The sequence below is a fragment of the Alexandromys fortis genome, unplaced genomic scaffold, assembly GCF_014885135.2.
Source record: "Alexandromys fortis isolate MF-2015 unplaced genomic scaffold, M_Fortis_MF-2015_v1.1 scaffold_37, whole genome shotgun sequence".
Taxonomy (NCBI): Eukaryota; Metazoa; Chordata; class Mammalia; order Rodentia; family Cricetidae; genus Alexandromys; species Alexandromys fortis.
In genome coordinates, this window is record NW_026067914.1 from 7,776,998 (window position 1) to 7,803,239 (window position 26,242).

The window sequence follows — 26,242 nt, forward strand, 5'->3', positions numbered from 1 at the left end:
GTGTTGGCTTTTTTGCTCTGACCTCCCGCGGTCGTTCCTCCCCTACCACTATGGCTCTCCTTCCGGAACTGTAATCCAAAAGAAACTCTTTCTTCCCTAAGTTGCCTTTGGTCATGGAGTCTCATCACAGAAACAGAAAAGGAACGCATACACCTTTCTTCCCGAGAGGAGGGACAACACCGGACTCTGGCTGACTGTTGACCATTCCACAGCACACTGTGCCTCCGTCACAGGATACACAAGGGACGAAAGAACTTCTCCTTGGCACTGCTATCAGTTCTACCAGTTAAAATAATTCGCAAACAGCGTCCGTGGAAATAGGAGGCAGCTTAAAACGGAATAAGATGTGGAGCACTGCAGCTCCAAATAGCCGGAAAGCACGCCATTTCGGATCAGGACGCTGGATTTTATATTTTCATTTTTACCCCAATCTGGCTCTCGCTTTTTCTTTTTTTTTTTTCTTTTTTAAGTGATAGATCCACAGACCATTGTTTCTGAAGGAGTAAGATAAAGGACGAAGATTTGCAAGGGACACAAATATAGAACCGTCACTTTTTTTTTTTTTATCATCTGAAGCAATTACTGTGGGGACAAGCACCCTTCTTCTCAGTACAGCAGCCCTATAAATAACAGCAGGATTCTTGGTGTCCGGGCAGTGGGATGCCGCACCGGTGCTCCAGACTGCCGTCTGGGAGAAACGATGCTTTACAAGCTCCTTACTGCATAACAAATTCGCTTTAGTTAGCTATTTGAGAAGTTGAACTACTGGATTCAGAAAGTCAAAGTCTATCAAATACGTTAAAAAAAAAAAAAACAAGCAAAAACCTCCCTGATTACAAACAATAGTTGAGAGAATTTGGGGAAAAAAAAAAAAGCAAGTTAGAAAAAAAAAAACCAGTTTATTAAGTAATATCATATAAATAACGTTACAAAAATTGATTTGCAAAAGGCATATTTACTCTTTGAGAAATCACTTTTTCAAGTTGCATTCTTTTCAAATTTATAAGACTAAGAAAAGAAGACCAAATAAACGGAGCCGTGTCAAGGAGCGTGTTATCTGTCATTTGACTACAACACAAGGCCCAGCCACGCTGCGCTCAGGGGTCACTGTTTGCACCCCACTCCTCTAGCACAGAAAACTGCCGTGTATAGGGTGAGGTTACGAAGGTCTGCCTAGCTAGATGCGTTGACGGAATTCAACCCAATTGTCTCCATCCACCCTCTCCTCTTGCGGAAGAGGCAAACAGAGGGCTCCAGGCAGTCTTTGAGCGTGGCATAAGCTTCAATTTGTACTTGAATTTATTTCTTAATTAAGTACAGTTGGTACCAGAAGCCTTTATTTTCTTGGTTTTAGGAATCACAAGTCACAGTAGGAGAATGCCAAACTGCCCTAGTTTGGTATTACCCAAGACGCACACAGCATTTACTACAAGGCCTATTTGGATGTAGCCTCCTTTCAAGGCAGTGAAAATAATCGCAAACAGAACAGCACAGTGGGCTTGCAGTGTTCCTGTGTTCTTCTGAGCAGATCTATGAGACATTTGCTACATAAGCATTCCCCGGGAGTGCTGCGTGATCCTACATACGATTTTTTTTCTTTTTTTTAATAAACACTAAACTAATAGATCATAGAAAACTAAAAGGTTACAGAAGGTGCCTCAGATATATTTACATAAATAGCATAGCCTCACAAGAAAGACGAAGCTCTCACTGCAGCGGGATGCTTTCTCTTACAACACCGAGTCCATGCCTCATTTGTCGAATAACCTCATTTGAAAGGAAATTTGGGTTTGTGGTTCATGTTCCCCTCCCCAATGGTATTAAGCAACTCGTACAAGGTCTTTTGAAATTAATCTAATAACCTGGTGTCTCCTCAGCTAAGTGCCCGGTCCCGTATGAAATATGGCAGGTAATAGCCTTTGTTTCCATTTGACGTCCTTTACCGCTTTTGTCTGCTGGCTCTGTCAGGCTAACATTCCCCCCAAATTAAAAAATGAGAATGCATCATAAATAACGTATTGCAAAACGGGGAGATTAAAGATTGTCTTCAGCAATGCTTAAATTAAATCGATGCTGCAGAGACCATAAACTCCTGGCTTTAAGAATGAGCTATTTCTTTGCTAACTTTAGGCAAGTGTGTGAGCCAATGTATTTACTTTCTCAGAGGGCCTTGCTCTTTGCCTTGAATATAGCCGGGGTCTGGTATTTGTAGCAGAGAATTATCCCTTTTGAGAATGGTTCCACAAAGACAACAAAAGAAGACTTAAGATGCTGCAGTCATGATAGTTTCTGGACTCTGGTGAGATCACCGTGCATTTCCATTCTGTGGAAAAGAAACATGCTTCTCCGAGCTTAGGACACAGCCCATCTTCCCGAAGACTCACACACCAAGTATTGCTCTCTCTCCTCTTATCTGGAATTGTTAATTGAAATACAGCGACCTGCCTGTACCTTGAGCCTACCTCTACAATATGACAATTCAAAAATGGTTTCATTTAGATAATGTAAAAATTAAAATAACACTAAAATGATTTTTAAAAATAGAACATGTCCCTCCAAATGGCAGAGATTTTGACTTTTCAGTGTGTTCTTCCAAAGTAACTAACTATACTACTTCAAACCTAGTAACTGGGGACTGAGAGAATTCATTTGGTGGCTTTATTCCTGGGGACAAGAGATTGGTTTGATAAGGACAAGTACCCCATTCAAATATTTAGCTTGCACACAGGAATCAACTCTATTTTTTTTCTTTCTCATTGTATGTTTCTAACGTACTCAGGGCTGCAGAATCTAAGAATTCCCTGTTGATATTTTATAAATCATTCTCCTCAAGAAAATACCTGCTTCAGGATAAAGCCTTCTATGTAGAACACTGTTCGGGAACACACAGTATACAGATTATATAAAGGAAACATTAGGAACTTATTTTGACTTCTCAAAAACTTGGATGCTTCTAAGCTCCAGAGTCAGTTCTTGTATAACACGCTGAGAAGTGGAAATGAGAACTAAGCCACATATTTTTATCCTGAATTAAAATGAAATCACCAGCTTTGTTCCATCTGAAAATAGAGTGATTCTCCAGTCGAAGCTTCAGAATGTAAAACCAGGGAAGCTGTGTTTACAGCACCCAGATTTCCTCTCTTAAGGTCTTAGGAGACTGTCCTCGCCTCTGCCTCTTTCCCGTTTGATTTCTTTCCTTATTTGAGGACCAATGTTTTCAGAATTCCTGAAGAAAGCGGATGGAAACTGAGGGAGTTTCAACCTCATTCACAATGGCCTAATGTTCTTAAAAGTCCCAGCTTATTCTAGGAAACACCGGAAAAAGTTTGAAGAAACTTTCTGTTGAAAAGAGGTTAAAATAAAAAAGGAATCAGAACTCGTGGAACAGCCCTTAATGCCAACTGATCTGCTTGTGTTCAACAACGAAAATGTTAGAGTTGGACCCCTCCTACTCCTGTGCCTCATTGCCTGGGTCTAAGACCAAGACACAATTCATAGGAAAACTATTTTTCCTCTCCAGAACAAAATTTCATGTTGACTTAGGATTTATCACAGAAAGAAATCTGTCCATGGGGATGTTTTTGACCTGGAATTTTGGTGGGAAGAAAAATTACGGAGAGATGGTTGGGCTTCTCATTTTTTGTTAGACAATTCTTTGGGGAAAGTGTCTGGAGTTAACACCTATAGGCCTTGAATAAGCCTTTTTTTTTTTTTGGTAGATTGGCTTCATCAACAGTCTTCTTGATGAGACATTAAACAGTTATTTCAATACCAAGTCATACTCATCGACTCTCGGTACAATGTGTAATTTTCAGCATGCGATCAAAAGGCTTTGGCCAATGACATCTCAAATAGCCTGACTTCCTTTCAGTACATACTTGTACTCAGAGGGAGAGGTCAACTTTTTTCCCAAAACGTTGGAAATTGCTATTGTCAACTCTTAGAAATTTCACACCAGATTTCACACCAAAAGCTTAAAAGGGCAACTTTTGATGATACCTTTCTTTTTAAGAACTGTTTCTTGGTTCAGTTTGTCACATGATGGATGATACAAGATAAGAGTACTCTGATTTTACAATCAATTGTGCAAGGTGCTGTTCTCATGCTAGATCCAGGAGCTCTCTTTTTCAAATACTTACCTGTGAATATAACGCATAATGACCCATTTCAGTGAGCCATCTGGCAGCTGTGTGTGTGTGTGTACATGCCTGTGTGTGTGTGTGTGTGTGTGTGTGTGTGTGCATATCAAGGTGCATATGAAGAATTAGGAAAAAACCCTCAAAGATGGAAATAGCCCAAGCATGAAGTACTCGTGACTCTTCAGGGCATTTCATCACAAACAGGAAACCATTCAGGAAATACAAAGGGCAATATAGTTGTAATTTTTTTTAAACCATAATCCAAATTCCACATTTCTCCCATTTTACAGGTACCATCTTTACCTCCTAAGTAAAAACTATTTAAAAGCCAACTAAACAACAGTGTGTTTCTAAATAGAAAATGTGTTGATAAAACATTACCCTCAAATGGAAAGGATGCTAAGATTAACTCTATAAAATTAACGTGAACGGAAAATAAATCCCTATGACTAATAAGAGAAGTCAGGACATTCTTAAGTATATATTATATATGTATATACAGAGCCTTTTAAGAAAAGTCTTCAAATGAGGATGTTTCATTACAGTACTTTGGACATTTCTGATGACCGCACAATGTGAGACCCTAATGATGACAGTCATTAGACCATCCGTATGAAATAAATGAATTGATCCTTCCAGAAGGATGAGCTTGGTTAAGTTGGGTCCCCTGGATAATAACTGACTAAGAGAGTCTAATTGCATAATTAGAGCAATAATAGACTGGATGGATTTTATATTACTTTCCTGTCTTACTTGAGACCATTGCTTTATCATCAGTTCAAAGACAAAGATGGTGGCTTTGCCACAGAAAGCCAATTTAGGAACAGCAGGGAAACAAGACTACTTTAAGGAAATCGGCTGTCAGTTTCCCAAGAGGCTTAAATGCTTTTTTTTTTTTTTTTTTTTGCTGAAGGCAATCCAGGCTCTTCTCTTGTGGGCATTTCAGAAACATGGCATGCAGGTTCTCAGCGACATCTCGGTGCCAACCATTTACCCCCTCGTTGCAGTGTAAGAACGTGGATGTCTCCGAAGGCAAGGGCAGGGATTAGGGTCAGATGTGACTGGGTCTAACCGTCCCCTTGAACTCTAGGGTAGGATATTTAATCTAACCTTACTAAGTCGAGTTAATTATATAAGAAGTATTTGAAGACTATGAATTATTGTATTCCACACGGCTACTCTCAGGTATAGTAGGATAATAGTGATAACAACTACAGACAAAAAAAGTTACCGTCTGCCTCAGGAAAGTCTCGCGAGGACTTCCGGGTGATTAGACCTATGTCTCATGGGTTCGCTGATAGCTGAAAGAATTAAGGGATCTGTGACACCGTTGGTGGCACAATACTTTAAAATTTGCTAACTATTTCCTCCGTTAACGTTTTAAAGCTATTTCTCTTGTTCCCTTTGTTTGGCACAATGGTGACCTTACATGTGTCTCACACGCAACAGGTGGTGAGTGTCAAGGAACACAGCCTGGCTCTTTGCTACTGTCTTTGAATATCACCATTTGATTTGATTCTAAATCACCTTAACATATAGAAGGATTTGATGCTATGAGGAGTTGGTGTCAGAAACACCTCTGCCAGCGCAGACAGGATGCCCCAGATGACACCTCACATTCCTTGACACAATACACCCTTACCAACCCTGCCGTAGCTGGGGATCTCCTCGAGAGTTGATTGACCAAGGACAGTTTCCCAATTGTTCCCTCCTTTTGTGTTTTTTTTTTTTTGTTTTACATTAAACTATATTTTTATCAGTAAAGTCTGATCCCTTCCCCATTAGCAGGTGAGATGTACGCTTGGAGCATTCAGCTGGCCCGAGACCGTGAACCAAAGTAGCGTCCAGGCCAGCAGTGAGGAATGTGTGGCCAGCCTGCCCTAAGAGAACAAGGGAAAAGACGCTGTTCCCTCCTCTCCTCCCCCGCGGGCCTGCTGGACTCACTTGGTTAACTGCATGAACTAAAAAATAAAAATTTGCCTCTCGGAAGCTCATAAAAGTGTACTAGAAAAAAAGTCTCTAACATTGGATCCGCACGGACTGCAGCCATTAACGTTCGGAACGGGTACAACAGGGAACCCTTTCACGGGATAGCGGATAAATAGAAAGAAAGAGCCACTTCACATGTTCCAGTGTCATAATAGGAAAATGAAAAAGGCAACAGATTAGGAGTCTTTGTCACTGTCCATCCCTCCGTACATATCCGCTAGCTTTTTGAACCGAGGACCCCAGTCACTCAAATAGTCATAATCTTGGTCTCCATCTGTGGTCACTGACTCGAGCGAGCTCAGCGAGTCGGCCACCGAGCCGGTGCCTTCGTAGGCATAGGTGGCCAAGGAGTCGTAGGGTGGGGCTGTGGGGTCTGTGTCATTTTCCTTTAACCTTTGGTTAATAAAATCTCTGACGTCAGTGTTGTCGCGAGCTGTTGGAGTCCGTCTGGGTAGAAAAAGAGCTTCCGGCACAATGTCCCTGCGCGATTTGCTGTCCTCCATGGCTTCGGGGTTCCTCAGGGTTCCGATATCAAAGGCCTGGGTGTCCTCCTCTCCGCCACCTTCGTCGTTGTAACTGACAATGTTATCTCTGATGTCCTCTTTGGAAATGATCAAAGGCTCTTTCTTCCGCTGCCGCCTCAGAGCTGCGAACAGCACCACGGTCACTGGAAGCAGAAAGCAAAACAGAAGGGAAGGAAAGTTAATTTGCCATCCAATTAACACGGGAAAAAACCCTTGCTCCAACCTGCTGCTTTAAAACTTCTCTTGAAAACACAGGCTCAACTTTTCCCGGCGTTAAGGACCCATTTGTCTTTATCCATGACCAGACAAGGACCCCAGAATGGCGTGTTTTAAAGAAGGCTATATTTTAAGCAGAAGATAAAATGCCATCCTATTTTGACAGTCTTTTCTTCTTTTTTTCCCCCTTTGAAAAGGCAAAGTAATTTTAAGGTAGGAAAAGTAATAATAACAATAATAATTTTTTTGAAGCACAGAGAAAGTACTGCGGTAAAAGTGCAAATTATGCCAAGCACCTAAAATGCTCCAAAACTGGCTATAAAGAAAAGGCTGGCACCTTTGGGAAGTGTTGAAGGCTTTGCATAACTCCACATTTAAAATAACTATTGCGCTATGCCTTCCTCTTCCCCCCACCTGAGAAAAGTGCAAAATTAGTTTAAAATCCCAAGCAGAGATGTGAATGTTTGCATACCTTTCCACATACAAAGAAATATTAGTACAGATAAAACTCCCGAGAGACCCAGATTCCAAAAGCTACTCCGGGTCCCGAGCTCAACCAGTTAAATAGGGCAGATAGTAATACACTTTCCCTGTGATTTGTGTTTGAGTTAGACAAACATATTTATATGAGATTTCACTATGAAAGACGTATGTCCCACAAGTTTGTTAGCCAGAATGTCTGTTTCACAGATATATTATTCTTTTTCTTCTTCTAGCTCAAATTAGAGGCAAAACAAGAACCGCGTTTAAATGGCTTCTGCTCTCTCTTCACAGGGGGTTGGTAGAACAAAGGTGGCTGCCTGCAGAGAGACATATCTACCTGCAAATGGGTAGATGGCTGGACAATAAGAACATAGTAACAGCTTACAGAGGAAGCAGCCGCCCAGCGCAGGCAACACATTACCAGTCCTTGTTTGTCCAGGGATATTTATTATGGGAAGCACTAGCAATGTCTCTACCACGTCACCCCTTACACGGTCCAGTTTTTGTATGCCATGAAAACGGAATTCTTGCAGTGAGATTTAGGAGGCAAGAGCCTCTTCCTCCTAATGAATAGATTTGCACACTCAGAGATCTATATGTCATCCTTTTAGACATTAATAGTATTGCTACTTGGCATCCGGGAGGAAGATTTCTATGTACCAATTACCATGCTGAGTGCATTTCATACTCAACCCCACTTAATCACCATAATCGTCCTGTGAAATAGGAATTGTAGTGTAAAATCCAGTATACCAAAGAAGGAATGGAAGCCTGGAGATGTCACATGCAGCAGGCATTCAAATCCAGGGCCATCAGACTAAAGAAGTTGTGCTCTTACCTGCCATGCTGGAAGCATATTAGGGTGACTGTCCCTTTCCTAAGGAAAATTCAACTTTGCCATCTCAGGCATGCGGCTGTGTAACTGTCCACACTCTCTGTTCTTGTCAGAGAGTGTCCCGATGCCTCCATTGTCTCATCCACCTAGGGCTTCCATCCATTCTTCCCATAAATAACTGTGTGGTGCCTGCTCTGTGTCAGGGTATGGTTCTAGGTACTACCCTTATAGCATGCGCATCAAAAGCCTGCCTCAGAGCCTGGTCAGATGTGTGGGGACTGTGGGATGGAGACAGAAAACAAACAACATGTACAACAAGTCAGGAAATTATTAGAGGGTGTTCAGTGCAATGCAAAACCAGAAGAGGCAGAGGAAGAGGCCAAGGAAGACGGGGAGGGTTCTCTCTGTTGGTTCCATGGGCTGTCCCTTTCCGTATCATTTCAAGAAAGATGGGGTGGGAGTGGGGGTTATCCAAGGTGCTCTCTGACAAAGGGGAAATACAAGAAAAGCCCCTAGGGAGGTCTGTGCCTGTAGTATATGAGGGACAGGCGAGAGTCTCAGAAGCTGGGCCAGAAGGAACCGAGGAGAGGTGCGGGAAAGAATTATGTCTCCAGGCACCTTGGTGGCTTTGGTAAGCTTTCGCTTCCACCTTGGTGGGTTGGGGATGGAGACCTTCAGAGCTTAGGGATAATCTCCTTTTATGCTGCTTTCTAGTGTGAAGCGACAATGGATTTGCAAAACAGGAATGTAAGGAAGGGTGACATTGGGGATTAGAGGATATCCCCTGGCCATCTGCCCTTAAAGAACTCAACTTTAATGCACATGAGTTCTTTCAGTCATTAACGGTCAGACAGCAGGCATTTGTCACTCCCTAATTCTCCAGATTTAAGTGCTCAGGTTTTTATATTTCAGTCCTGCGTTCACCTGAAGTTATAGCCTCTTACAAGTGAGAAGGGAGAGGGTATAACTCCAGTCATAGGTACTCAGTACTGAGCCATGGTTTAATTCTATAGCAGAGAGTACCTTTGCCTTTTATCAGCCCTGTGTAATCTGATGTCTTGATGGGAGATCTTGATGAAAACTGACTTTTATAAATGAGGACTGGACTGAGGCAGAAGCATTTAAAACAGCTCAATGTATCTGTGGAGAATAGTCTCTTCTTTCTCATCCTTCTGGGGCCAGAGGACAGCAGCAAGATTTCGGGGGTGGGAGAGGGAAGAAGGTCAAATTCATGCTCCAATCCCATTAGAGAACTAGCAGATCTAACAGTTTGACCTCTGCAAAAGGGAAGCAATAACAAACTGCCAGGTGCTGTCATGAGGAACGAGTTAAATGTGAAAATTTTGCCAAACTCTAAATTGCTATATAGATTAGATGTAGCTACTGTTGGGATGCCTAAACTATTTCATTTAATATTCGTACATCATATAACGTGTTAGATCCACTCCATCCAAATCCCCTCTCTTCCAACTCCTACCCTACACACCCTCAAACTTTTCTTTGAATGCTTTTACTCTTTTACTAGATGCCTTTGGATTCACCCAGGGACTGCTATAGGGTGGGCAAGTGCCCTGCTCCCAAACCACACCCGTAGGCCAGGCTTACTTTTGTACCAGATTTCCTCATGTATCAGTGTGGCTTTCTTTTTCAACCTCTCAGGTGTGCCTCTAACCTCTCCAGTGGCCCTATTTTAAGTTTTCTCTCTTACAGCCTCTTACAGCCTGAAATGCACTGCATTTCAAAGCTCACAGGTAAAGTAGGGATCGGGATGGGATCCCTGCACCAGCCTGGAAAGAAAGACCTGGGCCTAGGGCTGAGCTCTCTGCTGCCTGTTCCGCGCGTGACTTGGCCACACACCTTACTTCACACCCTCCTGCCTCAGCTTTCCTATTGAAGATGCAGGTAAATCCACCCCAGATAGTTCTGAGGAGCCAGGGAATCATTTGTGAAGCACCTCACACAGCGTCTAGTCTGTGGTGTGAACCTAGTTAAGCTAAAACTCCTTTTCTAAAAATCCTTTAAAAAATTATGTACAGAACTCCCAAAACACCAGACAAGGTGTGGGAGGTACTGGAGCCAATTAAGAATAATGAAGAGACAGTGAATTTATTGGTGGAAAAAATGAAAGAGGAAAAGAAAACGAGTTAGTTAGAAGGAAGAAAGGAGAGAAGAGAAAATGGATTGACGCCTGAAGGTCCCTAAGTCAACATGCCACAGAGATACTTGCTCTCTACACAATTTCCAGGAAATGGAGCCAGCCTAGATGTCTAAACAGATGAATAAAGAAAACGTGATCCATATACACAATGGGATTTTATGCAGCCACAAACAAAAATGAAATCATGACATTTGCGGGAAAATTGATGGAACTGGAAATCATTATGTTATGTGAAATAAGTCGAACTCAGAATGAATCCTATATTTTCTTCTACATAAAGAATCTGAATTAACGTTATATGTGCTCACATATACGTGTGTATGTATATATATATATATATATGTGTGTGTGTGTGTGTGTTTAGGAGTGTAGGTTTCAAAAAAAGGATCTAATGAGAGGGGAGGAGGTGGGTAATTGAATATACTGAAGGAAAGCAGAAGGGGACCAACTGGCAAGGGTACGGTAGCAGGGAAGGGAGTCAGAACCAAGTGTGGGGACACAAATGTGTGGAGGGATGAAATACATTGCTTTGTATGATAACCTTAAAACCAATTAAAAACATAAAAGAGCAGGACAGATGACTAGTGAGAGGAAGGGGAAGGACTAGCAAAAGGAGAGCTGCCTCTCCTTGCACAGGCATGGCTCCCCCACCCCTCCAGGTCCTTCCACAGGCGTGGCTCCCTGCCCCAGGTTGTCCGGATACTCCTTTTAGATCAAGAACAATGATCCAGTCCTCCAGGTTTTACAGACTCGCAGCATTAGGGATGCTGATACGTCTTTGTACACTGTCATTGCTGTATGCCTCCCGATCTCAGAACACTGTTCAAATCTTGATGGAGAAGATCATGGTTCTGAAGTTGGGTTTCCCGTCTTCTCTTGTGATTGACAACGTTGATGAGTCACGTGAAAGGTCTTTCTTGTAGAAATGCAGGTCCCTTTTCTATGCTTCTCTGTTGTTGTTCAGGCTTCTTTATTAGAAGAGGTTTTCCTCCTGTGCAGTCTAGGTTACTGCTTTCGTGTTTGCTTTTTAGAGAGGGTCTTGTATACCTCGAGCTGGCCCAAACTTACCATGTAGCTAAAGATGACCTTGAATTTCTGATTTTGATTTTCCTACCATTCAAGTTCTGTGATTACAGGCATGTGTTGAACTTTGATTTTTTTCTAATTGTATAGGCAAGATTGTAAATATGAATCTTGTTTTTATTTTTAAAAAGTTTATTTTGTTTATCTTATGTCCATGGGTGCTTTGTCGCCATGTCGTTTGTGTACCATGTGTATGCCTGGTGCCCTTGGAAACCGGAAGAGGTTGTTGGATCCCTTGGGAATGGACTTTGAGATGGTTGTGAGACCCTGGAATACTGCTTGGGTCCTGGCAGAGCAGCCAGTGCTGAGCCATTTCTCCAGTCCCGTGTTTTCACTTGTGGAAGAGTTACTTAGGCTGATACTTGAATTTTTACTTGAGCAACAGTTAAAGGCTTGTTAAACTTTCAATCTCAGGTTTTTGGCTCAATTAGTTGGTCGGAATAAAAAAAATATCATTTATATCATTGCTAGACCTTATGTTGGTTTCTGTCTCTTTGAGGAAACTCCTGGGAGAAACAACTTACTAGGGGATGTATCTTGGCTTATGGATTCAGAGGATTTAGTCCATGGTCTCCTGTATCTACGGCTTTGGGGACTGGGATGAGACAAAGTGTCATGTTGGCAGGAACACGTGGTGGAACAAGGTGGGCAAGAAACAGAATGAGAGGAAAGGTCCGGGGACAAGATATCTCCTTCAAAGGTGTGCCAGGTGACATAAGTCCTTCCACTGGGCCTCAGATCCTAGCAGCCCATTCAACTGTGAACGTCTCAGTGCTTCAATTATTTGGTGAAGTTAGCAATTCCTGATCCAGTTCCCTTCCAGTTGCACCACCACCCAAGGACAATAACTCCAACACGTGAGCAGTTGAAGGGAAGATGCCAAATCCAGGCCATCACAGATCTTGTGTTTCTCTTTCATCACATTCGTTCTTTGGGGACCCAGAATTCGCTTCCTGATGTCAGGAGTTATTTATTAACAGTTTGAAAATTAGTAGACATGTGTATGTGGTAAACCGAGAGCAGCTCTAAGCAGGTAGTTATTCCATTGTGTAGCTCAAGATAAGTTTGTTGCATTAAAGAGATTGCCACTATTTTATTTTTTTTCCCCTGGGTAGGAGAGGAAAAGTCACAATCTTCCTGTTGCAGTTTTCTGTTGATCTCAAATGTTACCTTTGTAAAAGGGGTCTTCATCAGATACGCCACGATGCATGACTTGTATTCTTCAAAAGTTAATCATCAGACAACACACAGAACAAGCAGGGTGTGTATATATGCTGCTTCCTAATACCCCCTGAGATGCAGTTCAGTACGATAGACAATATATTCTTTTGGCAAAATGGTACCCTGGGCAAGCAAAGACATGGGCACACAGTACATCTGTTCATTCTCCAAAGCAAAAACGAGTTCATGTTTGAACAACACAGATTCTCAGCATATAGCTCTACTCACCTAGATCAGGCTGTATGCCTTAATGGGGGAGGCGGAAAAATCTAGAGTGTCACAGTAACAGTGTGTGCCCCTCACCAAGGGGAGAGAGGATGCGGGGAGGAGCAGTTTACCTAGTAGGATCAGGATGCACAGGAGGATGGCCACCAGAGCCCCTGTGCTCAGCCCTGTGGGGTGGATGAGGGCCTCGGCGTGGCAGGACTGCATGTTCCCATGGTGGTCACATGCACAGACCCGGACAGTCACTGTCCCAGTGCTGCTTTGGACTGGGTAGTCGTTGTCTGAAATGACCACAGGCAGGAGATAGGTGCTCATCTCGTGTCTGTTATAGCCATTTTTCCGAGTTAGGATTCCTGCCGTGTTGTCTGGAAGCAGAAAGGAAAACGGTGAATGTATGTGGCTACTACGCCACGCGTTGAATAGGTTGTGATGGAAATCAATAGGTACCGATGGAGACTGAGATCCAGTCCCACAGGGGTATGGAGAAAGGGAAAGCCAGAAGCTCGCTTACCTTTGTTGTCCTGTACGGTAAAGTTTGAGCCACTGACTGCTTCAGGAGCCAAGGAGAATGAGAATTGGTGTCCGCTGTAAGGGTCATCCTTGTCAACAGCATGCAGGGTCTGAATCAGCTGAAAGAGAAACCGTAAGGTTGTCCAGAAGGTTTCAGGACGCTAAACTGTTTCTTACAGTTTTCCAAGAATTTGCTTAATTTTATAGTTCATAACGTAATTAAAATGATAGCTCTTGAAAAGCAATTAGTGCATTCCACCCAAAGATCTAATGTGTTAGAAACCCATGGCGCCAGGGTTACTTCTTTGCTGCGGGATCTGCTCTGAAAACTATGTGGTATTCATCCTGACCTCATGCCACTATATACTAGAAGGCCCCTCCTAAGTTGTGACAATCTGACTGGGCTCCAGTTGTTGCCAGGTACCTCTGGGGGGCAAGGTCACCCTGGTTGAGAAGGACCGCAGAAGAGTAAGCCAAAACTCTAAAACGTCTCAATGATCATTGATAGCATTGCCACTTAAGAAAATGGAAGTACTCTGGCCAGCCTGTGTAAAAACACTATCTTATGTTCACAGGTTAGCAAACTGGGAAGACAGCTAAGAAAGAAAATTAGTGGGAAAAAAATGCAGTAACCTCCATGTCCCACCTTCCCCTGCACATCTATAATGCACTTCTGTGCTGACAAAGCGTAGCGTCATTTCTGTCACAGGCTGCAGAGACCTCTGCAGAGACCTGTTTCAGGTGGGTGGCAAATGGGCGAAACAGTAGCGCATTCATGAATTTGTACTGCTTTGCAGATGGACAATGGAAATAAGTAAAACTGTGAGTTATTGGCGATGGGATAATAGGTTCTAGTTATTATTTTCAAGTACATATGCAAATTAAGCTATCTGTTCACCAATAAAGATTTTTATCCCAGCAACACTGTGACTAATCTATTTTAATGAAAACTTAAAACTGATTTGGAAGCCACATCAGTCTTGGAGACTGATGAACTTCCAGTTCTTAAAAACTATTTGTTCTCTTATGCAAGTTAAACATTCGTCTTGGTTATTATTTATGGTATTAATCTCCTTGGCATCCACTTCATAGATAATTCAAGACAAGCCCTCTCCGCTGTGTGTATCGTCTCAATTATTAGATCTAAATTAATCTGACTTTCAATCAGAAGGCGCTTTTTAAAATGCAACCCACCTGATCTGCCTTTGCCTTTTCACAGACAAAGGTCTCATAGAACTCAGCAAATTCCGGGGCGTTGTCATTGACGTCAAGAACTTTAATGTACAGAGGCACGCGGCTGCTTTGCTTTGGATTATCTGATACATAGCATAAAGAAAGAGATAGGCATCATATACGCTGATCACCATTTCCTCTAGACAAGAACCAATCACTCTTTCAGTCTCATTTGTTTGCCCTAATCCCCTGGTACGAGAAGGAGAGAGTTCAGGTACCAGGGTCAGGAGCTGGTAGCTCATGTGTTCCTTTCTCTCATCCACTTAACCCATATGTCTATGTGAACGCTCATGACATGCAGCCTTACTGGAATCTGACGCCTTATACGGGCTGGGACAGACAAGGAGCGTAATAAAGATAGTGAATTTTAGGTATTTATTTTAATGTGGAGATAAATGCGTGAAGCACATGAACATACAATGCACCAGATGGCAAAATTAAACAGAGGGAAGGATGGAGAGAGATGGGGCTGTTCTGTTGACTGGGATAACCAGGCACCTTCTCAGAGGTGCCGTTTGTTCAGATGCGGCTGAGAAGAAGGAGTGAAGCCATGCAAACATTTCTGGATTCCTAGGGAAATGAAAGAGCAAGTAGAAAGGCTTCGGAGTGAGAGCGAGGCCTTTATAGACGCTCTCAGATTCTGAGCTGTTGCAGGTGGTTAACAAGCTCTGACAATAGGATTCTTAAGATCTCTAGCGTCTATTTTCCTCACGCTGTTCTCCCAAAGTGAAAGTGGCTGCACATAAATTGTGGTATGTCTCAATCACCCATATTTTCAAATATATTAGAGAAACATTAAATTCTAAAACCAGAAAATTTTAGGTGTAAACCTAAAATAATGCATAAATGACTACTTTAGTAAAAGAGCTAAATTTCGTGATGTTTTGAAAAATGATCTTTTTCAGGGGAAAGTCATTTTGTAATTTTAGTGCTTTTAGAGTTCACTGATGTTAGTATCCACACCAGTTCCTTGGCACAAATTCTGAAAACCAAATTCCTATGTAACGAAAGTCCAACGAGATGCCCTGATCACTCTCAATGCCAGGACCTTCCTTTGCCCACACTGGTTGGTTGCCATTCCACCCACGCTCCTTCAGTGATGTCACATCTCATGAGGTATGGTGTCAAAACGGAACTGTAACAAACCATTTGATATGGAGTGTTTCACAGCAGATATCCAACGGAGATAAAAGAGTTTAGAACTTCAGAAATTAAACATCAAAACCGAAAAGAACTATACTTCAGAAGCCTATTTATCCTTTTTTTAATGTTCTCCTGTATAATGCTGCTTAAAGTTCAGTTTAATTTCTATTTAATAAAGCAATTTCATTGGAAAAGTTTTTTGGCCTTATTTTTCTTTGCATTTTATGGGGAGTGACATAAAACTCATTCTAAGGATTTTATTGATTATTTGGTGCTTTATAGTGCTCAATTTGACAAACTATAGGAAAGTGATACTTTGTAGCTCTCAATTTGGTAAAGATTTTGAAATAGAAATTCTACAGAAGGTTAGAATGAATGTTTAAGAGGTGTTGACCAATGCTTATATTTTTTTTAAAAAAATATTTTATTTATTTATAGTGTGTTTTTTATCATCTTCTGTTCTGTTCCCCAACTCCTGCCAGATTTTCTTCCCTACCGCCCGACTTCATGCTCTTCTTTCCCTTAAACCAAACAACTGAGTGAAAAGAGAAGCCAGGTTGTCATCCATTGTGTTGCTTTCTCCATGTTTAAAATGACTCATTAATTCTAGTAGGCAATTAACTCCACTCAGTTTCACAGACAGATTATGAGTCTACTCAGCAGGCTTATAGGTATATTTAGTCATCTCAAAAAAATAAAAAAAAAAAGAGGAAAAACTAGAAACCAATGGCACCAATGTTGTGGAGTAACCAACCACTTGCTGATTGAAACACAACTCCATTTACCTTTCTTAGGATTCTCAGTAGGTTGTTCTTGTTTAGTCACTTTCTTTTTCTGGATTTTGATAAGACTAAATGTACCCAATGCCTACATTTTGAAGATATATGACCCTACTTATTCCCTTGTTTCCTGTGTGAGAGTCCATTTCTTCCCCAGCTGTTTTGTGATTTTCTAACACTTATAACTTATAACCTATGGGAAGTCATATTTACTATGTGCCTATTCTATTTCACTTGAAAGATATATTCTTTTTTTTTAAACTCCGTGTGTGTGTGTGTGTGTGTGTGTGTGTGTGTGTGTGCCCAAAATTTGTGTTGGGTGTCTTTCTCCATCACCACCATCTTACTGATGGAGGCAGGTTCTTACTGTCCGTATAGCCTACTTGCCCTAAAGGTCCCATCTCTGCCTCCTGAATGCTGGGATTACAGGCAGCTTATATGGGGACCTTGGGGATCAGAACTCCAGTCCTGCGCTTGCCTAGCAAGCTCTTTTCCTTCTGGGTTATCTCCCCAGCCCTGAGAGATGTGTTCTTATTTATTATTTCCAAATTGCGGAACTTTCACAGTTTTTTTCTCCAGTTAAGATGAACCAACACACATTTAGAAGAAACATCGTGGCAGATCTCTTCCCCCAGCGCTCTTTCCTTCAACACGTGTAGAACAGGGTCATCAATATGAGGGCAACAGCTCCGGCCTTGCTTGACCAAGCCCTGACTGGGGCTCCTTCCATCAGTGGGGACAGCTGAGTAAGGTCGGACTTACTAATCTCTGTTGCTATCACTGTGATGTTGTGCCACAGCAGTGTTTCCCGGTCGAGAAGTTTCGATGTAAAGATCGAACCGTTTCCAGAATCAATGTTGAATATCCTGTCCATATCGGTATGTCTATCCACAGAATACCTGAAAACACAGAGCAGGGTTTAGAAAAGACTTTCCTGGATTTTCCCTTTATACATCATAAAACTACCCCAAGGACAGTTCATCTGTTAATCCCTTCTACTTATAGTGTTTTAGAGCATCACCTGTAACAGCCAGCAAAATATTTTGATAAATTATATCTTCACACTCAGGCCGAGTAGTACACTCACTAGGCAAGTGATATGGTTTTAGAGCTCACTATTAATTTTTTATGTGCAATTTGACCGAGTTTATTTTAATATGTAATTTAGAGCAAGTGAATACAGTAACTATTTATAGGACTTCACTGTATATGTGTGTGTATGTGTGCCTGCACAGTGTGTAGGTGTATGTGCTCAAACGTGTACGTGTGTGCATGCACACATGCATGTAGGCTCCAGAGGCTGATGTTGGGACTCTTTCTCACTTGCTCTCTTCCTCATTCATGGAGACAGGGTCTCTCCCTTGAGCCCAGAGACTGCTGATACGGTTGTTCTGGACAGCCAGCTGGGCGGCAGGGAATCCCAGGGTTTGCCTTCAGTGTCCTGGAATTCCAGTCAGGCTGCCATGCCCACCTGCCCTTTATTTAGGCCCTGGAGGCCCACTGTAGTCCCACCTTTCACAGGCCATCCCATGCACCATTTCCCCAGCATATATCCCATTTTTTTTTAAAAAAAATTTATTTATTTTACATCTTGATCATAGTTCCCCTCCCTCTTCTCCCAGTCTCCCTCCCTTCCTCTCCTCTGCCTACCCCCCCATTCACTTCCTGTCATTTTTATTCAGAAAAGGGTAGGCCTCCCATGGATACCTACAAAACAGGACCTATCAAGTTTCAGTAAGACTAAGCACCTCCCCTTGTGTTAGGAATGGGCAAGGCGACCAACGGGTATCAGGAAAGTCAACAAAAGAGTCAGAGACATCCCCTGATCCCACTGTTAGGAGTTCTGCAAGAAGACCACACTGCACAATCATCAGAGATACACAGAGGGCTAGGTCAATCCCATGAGGGCTCTCTGGTTTTTGGTTGAGTCTCTATGAGCTCCTGTGAGCCCAGGTTAGTTGATGCTGTGATTTTCTTGTGATCTCCTTAAACAGAAAAAGGGGAAGTGATGTGGGAGTGTCATATATCAATCTGTTGATTTCATTGGTTAAGTTATAATAAACCAGCTGCTTGGCCTCATGGCTGGAACATAGATGGGAGGAGTAAACAGAATAGAATTCTGGGCGGAAGAGGAAGTGAGGTCAGACTCTGCTCTGCTCCCAGAGAGAGCCGACAGCTCGGGAGCAAAGACGCCATGCTCAACTCTCCCGGGTAGACGCGATAGCTCTGCTCTCTGAGGCACACGCGATGAAGATGAATGTAGGCTAGAATCTTCCCGGTAAGCGCACCTTGGGGTGCTTACAAACATCATTAGAAATGGGCTAGTCCAGGTGCAAAAATTAGCCTATAAGGGTTAGAGTATGGGCCAAACAGTTCTTTAAATAAATACAGTTTGTGTGTTGTTATTTCGGGCATAAGCTAGCCAAGCGGCCGGGGTGTTGGGGACGCAGCCCCGCCGTTCATATTTCAACATCCTTGACCCCTTTGGCTCTTCCAATATCTTTCCTCCCTCTCTCTTCAGCAGGGTTCCTTGAGCTTGGCCTATTGTTTGGCTGTGGGTTTCTACATCTGTTTCCACACACTCTCTTTTTAGATTAAGTCTTTTGAGATCTTCAGAATGTTAATATGTGTGCTCATATAGGGAATTGATTACTTTTCTGTTACCTGTTTTATTTTAAGAATCATTCTGTTGGGGCTGGAGAGATGTCTCAGAGGTTAAGAGCACTGCCTGCTCTACCAAAGGTCCTGAGTTCAATTCCCAGCAACCACATGGTGGCTCACAACCATCTGTAATGGGGTCTAGTGCCCTCTTCTGGCCAGCAGGCCAGAATATTGTATACATAATACATACATATATACATAATATGTATATATACTATATACACATATACATAATACAGAATATTGTATACATAATAAATAAATATTTAAAAAAAGAATCATTCTGTTTTCAGAAACAAAGGATTAGAGTGGAATGCAATCTAAGGAGAAAGATGGGTTGGCTACAGTGAAGAACTGGGGGTCAATTCTAAGTGCTGTGGTAAATCTATCCATGGGCTCCACACAGGGCAGGGCAGAGTCATAATCTAAATCATGTTGAACAAAGATGACTAGTTGAATTGAGGAGAATAGCCGTACACTATAGTCATAGGATGTTGGAAGAGCCACGAAACAAACTTGAGGAAGATTTGAGGCCCTGGTTTTGACCCACAGAGATGGAGGACCTGAGAAACATCCGGTGGAAAGGTCTAGGCTAAAACTTGAGACAGAGAACCAGAGAGACAGCCGGAGCAACTGTAGAAAAGGACATTCAGTGGAGGAAGGAGGTGCTGAGGACAGTGCCACTTGAGTGTCCCAGAGTGACAAGGACAAACATGATGATCCTGGGGCAGAGTAAGGGCTGGAAATGTATTTACAGAGGGCTTTTAGAAATTCAGAGGGTCCAGAATGCTATCTTAGAAACCAAATAACACTCACAACAGATTAGGAAATTGGTAGAAATGGTATCCTTCAAAAATAAATTTGTTGCTTTTAACCTACTTTTAAATTTACTTAATTGTGCAATTGATTTTTTGGGATGCCTGTGAGAAGGGAACAAGTATGCATGTGTGTTTACGAATGAAGGGGCATTAAGAGAAGATTTTGAAGAGATTTGATATGTTAAGGTTTGTTATGAAAAACAGTTTTCCATTTCCACCGCATTTTCAAAACTTAAGTCATCGAAGGGGGCTTAAAAATATTGGCTTAAAAGTTGGCTTGGTAGAAACACAACTGAAGTAAATTATCCAACTAGCTGATCTATTTAGAGTTACGAATGCTCTAAAAAGAGATATAAGTAGTTTGCAATAATGTACAATGCTCAGAATCCTATTTTAATGAATTGTTTGTATTTACAACACGTAAGTCACCAGATACAACAAACAACATATTTTTGCATTGATATTTGTCACTTAGCAGTTGTCTGAATGACACAGGCATCTGTTTATTGCTTGCTACTCAAACTTCTTTCAGAAGAAATTGATGACGTTCACAGTGGCCATCCTGCCATTTGTGTTAACTTTAGTTTCAATGTATTTAACATGGACTTTTCATCTTCTGAAGGGCTCAAACATATTTGAAAAGCTGTCTGTTGGGTTTGATGTTTCTGCCGTGAACCAGCAGCGCTGAAAAACTTCAGGCAGAACATTGCACTGATTTGATCACCTTTCCTCATTTTCGAAAATGAATGATAAATATTGGTAACAAATTGCTACTTCTCAGAAAGGAAGTCGCGGTGAGATATTTAGGAAGAATCCAGGAGCCTGTCTTTCCCTGGTGAGGAGTGCCAAGCTTCGGGCGTCCTGCTTTGTGCGTTTGTAGGCTGCCGCGGTTATCCAGCCATCTTCTGCTCTTTGTCTCAGCCTCCCCATGTAGTTTTAAGTTTTACAAACAATCATGTTTTATCTATCAGGCCTTGAAATAAATGGGAAGCAGTGAGGAAGTTTTTGTTGAAGTCAGCTTTAAATCTTAAAGAGAGGAGATTAACTACTTCGGAAATACCAAAATTTATATTGCCTTTCCTAATTGGAAGATTAAAAATTAATGGAAACCCCAAAATGCCTATGTTGTTTAGGAGAGATGATTATAGACAAAGCTGTATTTTCTCTGTGTTGTTGTTTTCTTTCCTCTGAAGTATTTCAGTTTATATCAGGGATATTTATTGTCCAGAAAAATTAATTGTGACCATTGCCCATAGGAAGTAAAGCAGTCAGTCTCTGCATGGCTATAGTGGATCTGGTGACCTCTTCACTGCGTTTTTGTGATTAAATGATTTGTAATGTGTCTTTGAGTGAGGGAGATTTATGGCGGGAAAGAAGCTGTGTTTGCATATATACTAAAAAAAAAGACTTACCTTATTTTTATTTATGTGCATGAGTGTGTGACTATGTGTGGGCACAGGATCTCAGGTACTTAGAGAGGTCAGTAGGGGACACTGGATCCCCAGGAGGTGCAGTTATAGGCAGGCATAAAACACCTGGTACCAGGGTTAGGAACAAAACTCGAGTCCTCTGTAAGAGCAGCAAGTGACGAGCCATCTCTCTGGCCCTCACACAGACACCATACATGCAGATATATATAGTGACATGTTTTCTCTCGTGTGTATCAAGAGACACTGTGATAAAGTTATAGTAGGAAAGCATTTTCTGATCAAAGAGTTAAAGATGCTCGCTGCATAGACAACTCAATATCTCGGGAATTATTTGTTCCCCTAACAGCCTTCAGTTGTTCAGCATTTTTGTCTAGACTATCCCAGACTGTGCATAGGCATATTTTCTTAATGTGAGAATGATTTTGAGTGGGTGGTGGTGAACGCCTTTAATCCCAGTACTCAGGAGGCAGAGGCAGATGGATTTCTGTGTGTTGGAGGTCAGCCTGGTCTACAGAGCGAGTCCCAGGACAGGCTCCAAAGCTACAGACAAACCCTGTCTCAAGAAACTCAAAACAAACAAACAAACAAACAAAAAGAATGATTTTATCCTATAAGGAAAACCATTGGAACATGCATTGCTATGCCAATATAATCTATGTACATTTCTAGACTTAAATCTATATTTATATGTCAAATCCATATGTGCTAAGGGAAGGCTGGTAGCAGAAATCTTTTGAATGAACGAACAGCCCGATGAGTTAAGTACTTCCATTCATAACATGGAGAATAATGCAGTGGGTAAAACTGGTATTTGGTTTAAAAACTAATATAAATGTATTTAGCCTAAATTTCTAGAAGATAGTTTCTCTTCAAATTGGAAGGACGTTGCTCTATCAGAGGCAACTGAAGCTCCCATTTGTTAACGTCTAGTGTTAGCGCTTTTAAATTGTCATTAGAATGAGCTTCAAGTAAGAGAGCAGTTGTCAAAGTACTACAGTGTGCTTGCTATGGGAGTGAGAGCCGCCATTTGTTTCCCTGATTAAACACGTTACATTCACAAGTGGGAAATACTGGGGCCCTGGAGCTCACTCGGGGCTGCACTGGTGGGCTGAGTCCTCTTTAACGTGTCATGGATCTTCCAGCAGATAGAAAAAACACGGCTCTTCTGCGCCCTGCTAGCAGTGCGGACAGCTGTGTGTTTTAGATATGAGGGTGTAGCGAGATTTGAGTAGAGCGAAGCGGACTGGATGCTAGAGCGCATTTGTATAGAGGTACACGTATCCTTTTATCTGCAATAACGTTTTCCACATAGCAGGCAGAATGACCCTTTAAAACTGTAGCTTGGGATTAGGTAGCTCTTCTAGTCAAAGCTTCCAGATGGCTTCTCACCTCAATTAGATGCAATTCAGGCTTTACCATGAACTATAAAGCCGAGTAGGACCCACAAGCTCCTCTTGTGGCACACGGGCCGGCTGCCTCCTAATTGACCTCTCTCTCTACCTCCTCCTTTTTTTTTGTCTCTTTTCTCGTCCTCTCCCTCCTCTCTTTTCCCTCTTCTCCCTCCCCATTTCCTCTTCTGCTTTCTCCTAGACACGCAGACCTCTCAGCCACTGCTACAAAAGAGGAGGTCAGCTCTGGCATTAGCCCTCTGCTTCCTTTTTCCCTTCTGCAGGTCTTCCCCCAGGATTCTACGTGGCCCATCCCTTCATTTTTTTTTCTTTCAAATCTTTACTGCAAAGGTTTTCTACTAAGAAGGCTAAACCTGGTCACATTATCTTAAACAGTTTCCCTAGTAATTTGATTCTTAGAATTTCTTCACCTGAGCTATGGATCTTTCTCTTTTGTTTATTTTTCTCTGCAAGCTCTCTTGAGGACCTAGTATAGGAGTCTGCTGCCTTCCCTTAGGCAGACGATTGGATGGTGTGTGTGTGTAAGGCAGGTACCCTAATGAGAATATGTCTGTGGACTCTCTGGCAAGAGCCTCTACGGATTTTATTTTTTTCTGCTTACTTTATCTAAGGAGAATGATTTACACCATCGTATTCTGATTTAGCACCGTTTTCATTTATTCTACTGTGCCACTGGCTGACGGGTGGAAGCTGGTTGATTCCAGGATTTGCATACGATTCTAGAATCCCCCAGTTGTCAGGGGCCTCAAAGAGCAATGAGGCTTTCTTGTCACCTGATTTATAGCTCAGGAGCCAGCAAAGCACAGGCAAGACGGAGCTTGTTTACTGAGCATTAGTTGGGATTCTACCCTATTAATTTCTCCAGCCTTTCACAGACAGATCACGAAAGAGTTCTTGTTTTTATTTACACATGCACGGGGGAAATTATTCATCTGAACGGAGTATAATTCTGCCTCTAAGTGTTACATGATAGGTCCTCCCACACTTGACAAGCACACTGGCTGTCAGGCTCCGTGGCTGCGTTATTTCTGTGTCCCACTCTTTAGTAAATCTCCTGAAACCTTACAAAGAGCCCAGGTCAGTCAGCTGCAGCAACTTCCATCTTAAACAGCGAACTCCAGCGCACCTCTCATCTTAACATCTTTTTCTTTCAACTTTTGTGTCCTTGAGGTCTATGCTGTTGCTAAAGCAATATTTATGCAGTGAGCAAGGACAGTTAAAGGTGCTGTTTGGAACCGTTTTTTTTTTTTTTTTTCAAGAAAACACAGCTGTCTAATTGGAAAAAGGACTCCTCTTTTCTAAAGAACAGGTGGATATTTGGACATAAACATAGACTTAGCTTTAGGAAAGAGACGGCGCTGCTGTGCACTTACTTGACGGGGTTCCTGGCAGCGTCAGGATCCTGAGCTGAGACGGAGCCTATGGTCGTGTTTATTTGCGCGTCCTCTCGTATTTGCAGGATGTAGGCCAGTTTGCTGAAGACCGGTGGCTCGTCCACATCGTCTACCACGATTCTCACGGTGGCCGAGTCTTTGAAGGGACCCAGGTAGAGAAATCGGGGCTCAACGTGGGGATTGGAGGCTTCCACCTTGAGGGTGTACACTTTCTTCTTTTCGAAATCCAAGAGCTTCGGAAGAAAGCGACGCAGCACACAGAGAGGCAAGGCAGAAACCATTTTAGTGGAAATCCCTGACAAATGCGTGTGATCTGGCTGCTTTGGGAAATGACCACACATTAGGGCAATGCTGGGCAGAGGCAGTGAGGGTAAGTTGAGATCAGCATTTTTCCTGCACCGTAGCGCATTGGTAGGGAAGGTATTACACAGACTGTGAAGAACTACGATGCAACCATGATAGAAGCACAGCCTGCATGTCTGCTGTCACAGGGAAGTGGGTACCCAGGTGCCAGGCATATGGGCGGGAAGGGAACCAGACACAGGGATCTGTTGGTCTGCTACCACGGAAAAGATACTGGACATTTGGGCAGGAAGGGAACTGGACACAGGGATCTGTGTTCAGCCTCCCTTTCCTTTATAATACCTTGGGTTTGAGTAGAGCAGGTTGCCAGGGACAGCATGGTAGGCGTGTAGTAGACCATTTTGCCAAGTGTTCTCACATCTGACTTTACCTGCCGGGTGTTTAAAACTTGCCAGTGCCTGTGGCCCCTCTCTCACCTAAACCCAACTTTCTCTGGTGTCTGGTGGAGATGCTTACCCATAGTTTTAAACAACTCCAGGCGAGTCTGAGTGGAGCCAGAATTGTGACCCACAGGTTAGCACAGTGACTCACTCTTGCCCATTCAGACTAAATAAGTTGTTTTTGCAAGTTCGTAAAAGCTTTCCTCAATAGCCTCACAAGGGCACTGGGCTAATTATTTGCCAAAGAAGGCAATGATTCCCATTGTCAAAGACCTTTAGGAAAAGATGTTGCCTCTGAAGACACGGTGAACGCAAATGCATATTGCCGACGCGCAGTCTCAGATGCTATCATGACAAGGCTAGCTAGAAAAGCTATTAATCAGGACGTTGGCGAATGCGATTTAGTCGGCTAGGCAAAATTTCAGTTTGAATCTGATAAGGCACCGAGAAAATTAAAAAGGTTAATGCACACTAATGGGCTTCCTAATCATATCAGGGTCTGAAACATTGGTCTGAGTGTCACTTAAGCATGCTTTATTGTGCTCCCAGAGATTCAGCCATGTTCTTAAGAGGGAAACTTTTTCTTGTTATTTACGTCCACCATGCTTACGTTCACCAGCAAACTGTGGTGTGCTGAGGGAGGGGGGCCATCTTACACTATACATGACAAAAGAGAAGTCAATGGAAATGAACCTAAATCGATACTTTCAGCCCCGAAGCACACAATTTGTTGGTTTTTTAACCACAACTACACTTTCGTATAGTGCTCTTGTTGCCAACCAATTTTTGAGAGGTCAACTAACACACAAGCAGCTGACTGGGGAAGGCCAGATTTGATGTCCTCTTGTTCTTGAAGTAACTGAAGGAGTCCTGCGAAAAGTCCTCATTTGCTTAATCTGCATATGTGCTCTCTCTCTCTCTCTCTCTCTCTCTCTCTCTCTCTCTCTCTCTCTCTCTCGTTAATTCATGCCACCTTGCTCCCTGCTTGCATTGAGCCTTTTCTTCAAAGCATGGTTCACAGTCTGCTCGTACACATTCATTTATCTGTTCTGTCATCCCTCGTTGATTCCCTCCTGGCCGATAGGTACTAGGGCAGCAGAGATTGCCGGTTCTATGTGCCGTGGCAACACCAGTACCCACAACAATGCGTGGCACTGTTTATTTTATCATTTATATTATTTATTTAGTCATTTCTATGAATCCCACCTGCTTCTATTATTTACTTAGAGGATCTTTAGGAGAAATTTAT

The 26,242-nt window shown here is 42.4% G+C and overlaps 1 protein-coding gene across 3 annotated transcripts in view; it reads right to left on the reverse strand.

The window, feature by feature from the left end:
* Window positions 1-906: 906 nt before the first annotated feature.
* Cdh6 (cadherin 6) overlaps window positions 907-26,242 on the reverse strand; it is a 136,330-nt gene continuing 110,994 nt past the window's right edge. For 2 of the 3 annotated variants that reach the window (XM_050139089.1, XM_050139088.1), the window contains exons 6-11: window positions 24,230-24,483; window positions 17,301-17,437; window positions 14,578-14,699; window positions 13,385-13,502; window positions 12,987-13,238; window positions 907-6,795 (exon numbers count right to left, since the gene is read on the reverse strand). In XM_050139089.1, coding sequence (XP_049995046.1) covers window positions 6,305-6,795; window positions 12,987-13,238; window positions 13,385-13,502; window positions 14,578-14,699; window positions 17,301-17,437; window positions 24,230-24,483 — 1,374 coding nt within the window. In that variant the 3' untranslated portion in view covers window positions 907-6,304. The remainder of the gene's footprint in view (window positions 6,796-12,986; window positions 13,239-13,384; window positions 13,503-14,577; window positions 14,700-17,300; window positions 17,438-24,229; window positions 24,484-26,242) is intronic. The other variant, XM_050139087.1, reaches the window with a different exon arrangement.